This window comes from Cariama cristata, unplaced genomic scaffold (genome assembly GCF_000690535.1).
Source record: "Cariama cristata isolate BGI_N322 unplaced genomic scaffold, ASM69053v1 scaffold23403, whole genome shotgun sequence".
In the NCBI taxonomy this organism is placed as follows: domain Eukaryota; kingdom Metazoa; phylum Chordata; class Aves; order Cariamiformes; family Cariamidae; genus Cariama; species Cariama cristata.
The window spans coordinates 1-9,692 of NW_009606968.1; the positions used below are offsets into that span (position 1 = coordinate 1).

The following is a 9,692-nucleotide window of genomic DNA, read 5'->3' on the forward strand; positions in this document are numbered from 1 at the left end:
TGCGGGACGCTCCTGGGGCTGGCCCTATGTGCGGTGAGCGGTGCTGCTTTTCTCTACCATGACTACTGCATCATCGGGGCCGGCCCCTCAGGCTTGCAGGCGGCCTATTTCCTCCAGCGAGCCGGCCGGGACTACGTTGTCTTTGAGCGCAGCCATGCTCCTGGCAGCTTCTTCGCCCTCTACCCTCGCCACCGCAAGCTCATCAGCATCAACAAGCGGTACACGGGCAAATCCAATGCCGAGTTCAACCTGCGCCACGACTGGAACTCGCTTCTCAGCCACGACCGCCGGCTGCTTTTCCGACGCTACTCCCGCGACTTCTTCCCCGACGCTGACGCGATGGTGCGTTACCTGGAGGATTTTGCTTCCTTGCTGAAGCTGCAGGTTCAGTACAACACGGCCATCGTCCACGTGACGCTGGAGAGGGACGAACAGGCCTGGAATGGCCACTACTTCCTCCTGACTGACCAGGATAGGCAGAACTACAAGTGCAGGTAATGGGCGAACACGGGGCTAGCCACACCGCTCGCCGTGGGCATCTTTGAAGTCATAAAATCGCAGAATAAATTAGGTTGGAAGAGACCCATAAAGGTCATTTTGTCCAAGCTCCCTGCCCAAAGCAGGGCCAGCTATGTCGGGTTGCTTGGAGCCTTGCCCTGTTGAGGTGTGAGTAACTCCAAGGATGGAGATTTCACGGCCTTTTAAAGCCTTAACCACCGCAACAGGGGAAGAACATTTTGCAGGGATCGGTGGGATGGGTGAGTAGAATAACTGCTCCTGGGAAGCCGTTGCCTTTCGCAAGCAACATTTATGCCCCAGACAGCTGAGGAGCTGGCAGAGCAGATACAAACTGGCTGCGATTGCCATCTCCGTAGGTTCCATCCTTGGTAGGTAAGCTTGCAGTCACTTTTGGTTTATCACTGGATAAAAATTAATACAGTTGTACTTGTTGTAGCCTCTGCTGCCTTTGTTACAAACTCGATTGAGTCGGTGCGACGACACCTCATTTCTGTTAACCCACACGTGTTTAGCAGCATGGCCCACCCAGCTGAAGCCCCAGGCTAGTTGCAGTAGAGGGAGCCACCTGTGAGAAGTAACCCTCAAGGCCCACTGGTCCCTGAATTCCCCTTTCCCTTGTCATACTTACGTGTGTGTATCACGTACTACCACTGAGCTACATTCCTAAAAACCTAGAAGTTACTTGTGTGAACGTATGGAGTATATTTCTCACCTCTGCTGAGAACCTCAGCTCTACGACAGCAGGTCGTGCTGGCTGTCACTTGGAGATACGCTGGCTGGCAAGCTCAGAGGGGACAGAAGGCAATCCCGGCCACCCACGCACCACAAGCAAGTTGTTCTCAGGAGCTGCATGAGTAAGGCTGGGACAGCAGACAGTGCCGCTAGCCTCGGCTGCCTGGTATTTCCGTCTAAGTCACAAAAATTTCCCTAAAATTCAAGTAAGGTCTTCTGGAGAGATATAAAAAGATTACTGTACTTCATTTTAGCATTAACGATTAGTGATGTTGCTAACCTGTTTTTATGACTAGAAGTTACATTTTAAAATATCAAAACCATTTCCTATCCCTCTTAAAAACTACTTTTGTTCTGCTGTACTAAAAGGCAGCACAAATTTTAAAGTGATTTTTTATGCTACTTATAATCAACCTGTGAAACTTTAGCATTGTACACATTGTCAGTGAGTACATATCAGTAATACTTGCATATTCATGAACAATGGAGGGAAACATATATGTACAGCACCCACACTGACTTTTGCTCCATATAACGATGTTTCTAGTTGTCCTCATTGGCCTGAGGGTAGGGAAGAGAGGAGCAGGTCATTAGGTGAAGCTGGGGAGAGCTTTCTTTTGAAACCATGACCTGTGCAGCTGATCCAGCGTCGCTGCAGGAGGAACATCACAGCCATCTTCCACAGCAGGAGGAGGAAGGAGTGATGAGATGGAACGATGGTCCCATTCCTGTAATTCCTGCATTCCCTAGTGCTATCCCTGTTTTTGCAGCTCTTTGTTGGTTGCCACTGGGACGTGGGTCCCCAACGTGGTAAACTTTCCTGGCTCAGAATATGTTGAGGGTTATGAGACTGTGTCCATCAACCCGGAGGATTTTGCTGGCCAAACTGTGTTGATCTTGGGCCGAGGGAACTCAGCCTTTGAGACGGCGGAAAACATTCTGGGCGTCACGAATTTTATCCACATGGTGAGCCGGTCCCGTGTACGCCTCTCGTGGGCCACCCACTACGTCGGGGATCTGAGGTAGGAAACCTTTCCTCTTCCTCTTTCTAACACAGCTGAAATACAAACAAGGAGAATCACTTCTTGCCCAGGTGATGAGCTGGACTGGCATGGGAAGTGCTGTGGTCCTGGGGTTCGCAGAGGAAACATGGGGCCTTCTATCTTTAGGTCTTTGGTTTAAAGCAGTCCAGGTTGCAGCTGCTGAATGCGGGAGTTAGATGAGATCTCTTTGGGGTCTGTGTGAAATTGGAAAATGTCCCCTTAGAGACCATCATTAAAAAGTGCTGGCTCCCAAGTTGTTCACTTGCTTGCAATCACAGAGGAGAGCTGAGAGGTTGACTACATCCTGCAAGGGCAGCAAGGCTGTGTTACCTGTGCTGTTCCTGTGAGCCCTGAGGCTCTGGGGAGAACGTTTGCACTGAAGCGGAGTATGGGATCCCTGGTAAAGGTGTCCCATTTTCAGCAGCTGAGACAGAAGTGTGGAGCCCATCTCTCCTTTCTTTTAGCTCTTCTTACATTCTCCTTTTTTTCATAGAGCAATTAACAACGGCCTGCTGGACACCTACCAGCTGAAATCTCTGGATGGGCTTTTGGAGGGCAACCTGGAAGATCTGGCTATCATCAAGGACAAGAAAGGAAAGCTGCACATCACGCTCAGATTCTACCTGGAGAACAGGAACATCAGCGCAGGCATTGAGTCCATCACCCTCCCGCAGGATGAACTGGATAACTTTGCCACCCGTGCACCTTACGACCGTGTCATCCGCTGCCTGGGCTGGAAGTTTGATTTCTCTATCTACAACAGGTGAGGGAGAACCAGGATCTCCAGGGAAGCAGGTATTAGAGTGACAGGCCTGAGTAGGGAGGAAAGGGAAGTGCAGGTCCTCTCCTGGCAGCACTGTCTGGACCTCCACGTGCTCTGAACTACCTGGTGCTGCACAGTCCTTTGTTTACCCTGCAGCTACTGCTGTGTCCCAGTGGGAACGTGTGTGCTGCTGCCCTCTGACTGACAGGCTCTAGGGCTGACCAAATGGCAATGTTGGGACCTGGGTGACACAGAAAGACTTGTGGCTTTAGAACTTAACATACTGACCTGCCAGATCACATGGAGAAGGCTAGCAACGTTTTGTGTTTTGGGTGGTTTTTTTGGAAGGAGGATGCCACGGGTACAGATAGCTACAGAAAGGTTTTGTCTGCTATTTTTCCCTGAGGTTGCAACCTTCACTCCACCTTGGTTTGTCTCCTAGTACATCGTGCAGTTGAAAATGATACTGCTAACTTCACTGTCTTGCAAAATTCACTGTCAGTGGCTCAGGCTGGAATTTGATCTTGTCCAGAGCTACCCTGAGATGAGCACCCTTGTCTTCTGGAAGATCCTCGCTGTAGTAGTAAATTCCACTGAAGGCAGTGGGGGCATGCAGCAGTGTCTTGCCGTGGCTGGAATGTAATGTGTGCCTTATCAGAAACCCTTTTTATTTTTCCACCCCCATCCTTCCTGACAGCCTGCCCTTCTCTTTTGCACATCAGATCCCTTAGAGTGATGCCAGGAAAAGGCAATAAAAAGAAGTATCCTCAGATCAAACCCAGCTACGAGTCCAGAGGCACGCGGGGGCTCTTTGTTCTCGGCACTGCTAGCCATTCTGTTGACTTCAGGAAATCTGCTGGGGGCTTCATCCATGGGTTCCGGTATACAAGTGAGTACTGGGGTGTACAGAAAGGGCAGAGGTGGGAATTGTTCCTCTCTTCGAAGGAACAACTCACACCTTACTGCTGGAAAGAGATTACCCTTAGTCTTCTGGTGGCAGTAAGAACGACAAAATACAGCCAAGCTGCAGCTGTGTCGTCTGAAGTGGAGGAGAAGTGACTTGGGGTCATATCTGAAGTTTTTGGTTGTCTGTCTTTGTTTTGTCTTTTCTCTCTCTTGCCCACTGTCTCTTATTTATGTAACACATTAGATTTCTGCCTGCCAGCTGCTCTGCCTCGTGACAGGCTGTGGGTGAGAGGTCTGTGCTCTGGAGTTAAAACCCAGCGGCTTTGGGCAGTAGAAAGAATTTTCATCTTTATGTGCATGTGCCCATCCTTATTGTTAAAGGACTACTCAGAAGTAATGAAATATCCCCAAAGACCCCCTGCCTCCTCACCAACCACTTAGCATCACATCAGCTTTCAGAGGGCATCTCCACTGCAGTTACCAGTGATTGGGGTGGGAGATCCTGAGCACGGATGAGCTGTAAAGCTTATTTATTGTGTCCAGCCAGTATCTGTGTGTGCCGCAGCAGAGCGATCGGATTTCTTGAAAGCGTAAGGTTGGGGTTTTTAAATAAGCTGTCTTTTTTTTCTCTCAATGCCTTAGCTCGTGCAGTCCACCGCCTATTGGAAAACCGTCACCATGGTGTCCCCTGGCCATCCACAGTCTACCCTATTACACAGCTGACCAATTCCATCATCAAGCGGGTGAACGAGGCCTCGGGCCTCTACCAGATGTTCAGTGTCCTGGCTGACATCATACTGCTGAGAGAGTGAGTGAGTGAGTAATTATTCCCACCACTGCACTCCATCGTTTCATTCCTTTTTCTTTACCATTGCTTCCCGTGGTGCCACCACGCAGATTGCTCCGTTGCTGCCTAAGGACATTACCGTCACATAGGTGACCACCTCAAGACCTGTACCACTGCCGCAACTGGTGCCAGTATGCCCAATTCCGCCAATTACTTCTCTCTCTTAAAGGGCTGAAATGGTCCAGACCTTCCCTCTACGGTCAGGGGTATAGTACCCTTTTACTGCCCCCATGGAAAAGCTTTCCTTGAGCAGTGCTAATGTAGCAAGAAATCCCATAATCCAGGAAAATAATGGAGTCTTGTAACAGTATCTGCAGCCTTCATAAGCTCTGTGTCAAGTCCAGCCCAGATCTGTAATGACCAAAAATAATTACTATCTGATGGCTTTTTGGCCTTAGCCTCGACCAGCTAAGAGAGTGTTGGATCCCAGCTGGCTTTTCTCTGGTGGAAAAGTCTGATGGTTGTGGTTGCAATTCACAGGAATTCCACAGCATTTGAATACCTGGAAGAGTACCCGGTTGGAGTCCTGGCCGAGCTGGAAATGCAGACGGGGAGAAAGGCTCCCAGTGGGCTGTTTGTCATCATCATGGAGTACGGGAGGAATTTCTCAGGGGCTGACAAGGATGTCTTCTACTACAACCGAGCTGTGGGAGAGGCACAGCATGCCTGGCAGTCCAACTTTTTACACCCTGTTATTTACTATTACAAACGCCTCCCAACAGGTAAGCTTTCCTGCTAATTATCCAATACAAGCAAAACAGAGAGGGATGAAGATATTTCAGAGCCAAAGACAGGGGTGGATACCTGAAGGCCTTGCAGACCCCTCTCTTCCATTTCCTTCATGTCCATCCTCTGGGGCAACCGCCACCACTATGTGAGCTGAAAAAAAAGCTGGGAGTTGGCAAGAAGTTTCCATCGGTCAGACCAGTACGGGGTGTGGGGTGAGGAGGTTGTACCAGAGACCTCACATTTGAGAACAAGAACAAACAGGTGTGATGGAAATTTCTGCATTCCCAAAAAGAGAAACGTTACTTCCCTTTGACTGGCACCCCGCATGTATTTTGCAGAGTCCCAGCAGATGAGGCTGGGCTGTACAGTGTTACTGCCAAAAGAAAGCTGCTGTCTGTGGCCAGCCCAGGTCTGAGAGGTCACACAGTGATGGGGGCAGCCAAAGGCAAGGGTTTGAAGATGAGTGTTATACCCAGCAAACAAACATGCTCAGAGTATATTTCCTTGGGAAATGACTGTTCTGAATCCTCATCTCCAGAAACCTAGGGTCAGGGTTCAGCCTGCTTTGCACAGAAAGAAGCGTGATGGGTAGCAGCATTAAAGCTTGAACGCAGCTCAGCCCGTCTGGCAGTCCCTGCCTGGGGGGAACAGGAGTGAAATGACAGGAATACTGCGGGCAGGGACAAGGGGCAGCTGTGCAGTGGCAGGGCTGTTGAGGACAGAGCTAGCAGAGGGGATTGCAACTGAAAGTAAGGTAGGGATTAAAAGGTCAGGACAAAAGATGAAACAGCTGTTGTAGCTGCTTTCCACTCCCCAAGCTCTTTTTAATGCCATTTTGATTCTGAGAGATTCCCTTAATGTTCTCTTGGCAGAGCGTGAGATGAGACTTCGGCCCCCAGATTGGCCTCTCCCCCGCCCAGATGCCATCCATCACATTGTGGAGGACTTTCTGACAGACTGGACTGCCCCCAACGCTCACATCCTGCCACTGAGGCGGTTTTTGGAGAACTGCCTCGGCACTGACCTGCGCAATTTCTTTGCAGGTAATTTGAGCACAGGGTCGAAGTGACAGGAGGAGGAGGAGGGATGTGAGGGACAAGCAACAGGAGCGATCTCTTCTGCAGATAGCCGAGATCTCCCTGTGGCGAGCTGGTGTTCTCACTGTCAGTCACACCTCTGATGCACTCCCTAGATGGTAAAAAGTGCTGGTGCTGTGTGCATGTTCCCAAATAAGTTTTGCTGTTGCTCACCATCAGAAAGAGACTGCCCCAGGCACACCTGGATTTAGGGAAAGGTGTCTGAGGTGTTGGGTTCAATCCCTTTTCTAGCTGCAGCTTTCCTTCCTCCTCCATTATCTGAACATTCCTTTGTGCCATCGGGTACCAGATCTCTTATCACATACTGATGGTGGGATTGCTTTCCCATGGGAAATGGGAGTGCTGGGATGTGAGGACTGGAGAGCCTCTGCTGCCTTCCTTCCTGGTCTGAAGACTGGTCTGGGAACCTCCTACAGGAACCCCACGTATCACACAGAGGGAACAATCCTGTGATATGAAGAAGATGCCAGAGGGCTGCAAGGTCAAATCCAGCTCCTTTTCCTCTCAGAGTTCAGACTGGAAATCCCACCCTGCATCTCCTGAGCTCTGCGGAATTAAGTCAATTCCTCTGCTGCCATCCGGGGCAGGGTGCTGGGTGGGGAACCCCAGTCATCTTCCCTCATCCTCACTGCCTTTTGTTTTGAATGAGTCCTTAAGAGTTTACAGGAATTTTTCTCTATCGGGTATCTCTACTGAGTCTGGTTTTTTTTGATCCTTTCCCCCGCAGAGTCCTGTTTCCTCTTTGCCTTCACCCGTCAGAAGCTGCCTCCCTTCTGTCAGCAGGGGTACGTGAGAATGCAAGGGCTCGTGGGGAGCGAGGGGCTCCGGCGCCATGCGGTAGAAGCCGGGCTGCTGGAGGATTACACTCTCACAGACTTTTCAGGCGACAGACCCCCTGACAGCCACGAAGGGTCACAGGACCAGCTGCTGAGTGATCATGCAATACCAGTTCGTCCACTGCAGCATCTTGTTAACGCCAAGGACGAGCTTTAACCTTTTTCACTCCATACTGAAACCCATAGGTGCTGTTGTGACAATGCTGTAACAGAGATCCACGGCAGGATTCTGCCCTTTCCCGTGCACCTTTTCCATCCCCATGCCTTCCACTGATCATGAGTTGCCAAAGACCTGCTCAGATCTTGCTGTTACAAAGAGGACCAACGTGCTCTGAAGGACAAGCGAGGGGCCAAAATCCAGTGATGCTGAGGCTCCTGCGTTGTCCTTGCAGAGTTCAGAGTTGCCTGGAGATGGTGTTTGTGTTTATCTCACAGACCAATATCTGCAGCGACGTCCAGGGGTCACAGAAGAGAGTACAGCAATGCCTGGGTAACTTAAAATGTCACGTCCCTCTTTGGAGGTGACCTGCTTTCAGCCTGGTGCAGGCTCTCTGGTCCCTCGATGCCATACGCTGTGTATACTTGAAGACTTGTTTCTGCGCCGAATCCCGAAGTGGTACTCCAGGCAAAATTCCTGGTATTTTTCCTGCATTTAAGTTAGGGCAGCTGTGTAGGGGTTGGTTTTTACTTACCGTATAGCTCAGATAATTTGTCCTTTCCCAGAGAGCACTACAAGGGACCCTTCCCTCCACGAAGGATGAGTAGCTTCCCTGGAATGCTTGGGACACAGAGACTTACGCCGAGTTCGGCTCCGCTGTCCTCACGTTTTTCTTCTCCCACACCAAGCAGCCTGAGGTTAGGCCCTGTCTTTTATAAAGCATGACCAATGTTTCTCCTATTTGCACTATGTTCCATCAAGAAAGTTTCAGGTGGACTTTGATGTTGTTAAAGTGCTCGTTCTCTATTTTATTCCCCTCCAGTCACCTTGAGATCTTACCGGCATTAACTGGGAGGCTGTCAGCACTTTATTGCTCCCTCTGTCAGCCTCTTGCATTTGTCTGTCACCTCCCTGTGGGCTCCTTCCACAGCCCTGGAGTTGCAAAGCAAGAGCAGTTTTGAGCTTGACCTTATGATGTCCCTGTGATTTCTAGGAAATAGAGGAGGGGCAAGGGGGAACAGGCTTTTACCTCCACACATGTTTTCCAACTCCTTAGGATCTTAGAATTTGTGCATTTGTGCTTCCTGATACCCCAGACTTGGGGGGACTGTACCTAAAACTCTTCCAATCCTTTGAATTCCCGATCGTTAGTCATGTCTAAGCATGTGGAGGAAAAGGAGGTTATCAGGAGTAGTCAGCATGGATTCACCAAGGGGAAATCGTGCTTGACCAATCTGATGGCCTTCTACGATGGCATGACTGGCTGGGTAGGTGAGGGGAGAGCGGTGGATGTTGTCTGCCTTGACTTCAGCAAGGCTGTTGACACTGCCTCCCACAACATCTGCATAGGTACGGTCAGGAGGTGTGGGTTGGATGAGGGGGCAGTGAAGGGGGTTGAGAACTGGCTGGATGGCAGAGCCCAGAGGGTCGTGATCAGCGGCGCAGAGTCTCGTTGGAGCCCTGTGGTTTGTGGTGTTCCCCAGGGGTCTGTCCTGGGTCTGGTCTTGTTTAACCCATTCATCAACGACCTGGTTGAAGGGATGGAGTGTGCCCTCAGCACGTTCCCTGCCAATACCAAACTGGGAGGAGTGGCTGATGCACCAGAAGGCTGCGCTGCCATTCAGCGAGACCTGGACAGGCTGGAGAGTTGGGCGGAGAGGAACAACAAGGGCAAGTGTAGGGTCCTGCACCCAGGGAGGAATAAGCCCATGCACCAGCACAGGCTGGGGGTTGACCGATAGAGGGACCTGGGGGTCTTGGGGGACAACAAGTTGACCATAAGCCAGCAATGTGCCCATGTGGCCCAAGAAGGCCAATGGTATCTTGGGGTGCATGACGAAGAGTGTGGCCAGCAGGTTGAGGGAGGTTCTCCCCTTCTACACTGTCCTGCTGAGGCCACATCTGGAGTGCTGTGTCCAGTTCTGGGCTCCCCAGTTCAGGAAAGACAAGGAACTACTGGAGAGAGTCCAGCGGAGGGCAATGAAGATGATGAGGGGACTGGAGCATCTCCCTGATGAGGAAAGGCTGAGGGAGCTGGGTCTGTTCAGCCTGGAGAAGAGAAG

At 50.7% G+C, this 9,692-nt stretch overlaps 1 protein-coding gene across 1 annotated transcript; it reads left to right on the forward strand.

Annotated features, from left to right (window-relative positions):
* Positions 1-3: 3 nt before the first annotated feature.
* FOXRED2 (FAD-dependent oxidoreductase domain containing 2) lies at positions 4-7,629 on the forward strand (the record flags this gene model as incomplete). Its single annotated transcript, XM_009696567.1, has 8 exons — positions 4-494; positions 2,022-2,273; positions 2,788-3,057; positions 3,780-3,946; positions 4,606-4,771; positions 5,291-5,532; positions 6,412-6,582; positions 7,364-7,629. Coding segments are annotated over 8 exons (2,025 nt in total), but the record flags the coding sequence as incomplete, so codon positions are not given.
* Positions 7,630-9,692: the final 2,063 nt, after the last annotated feature.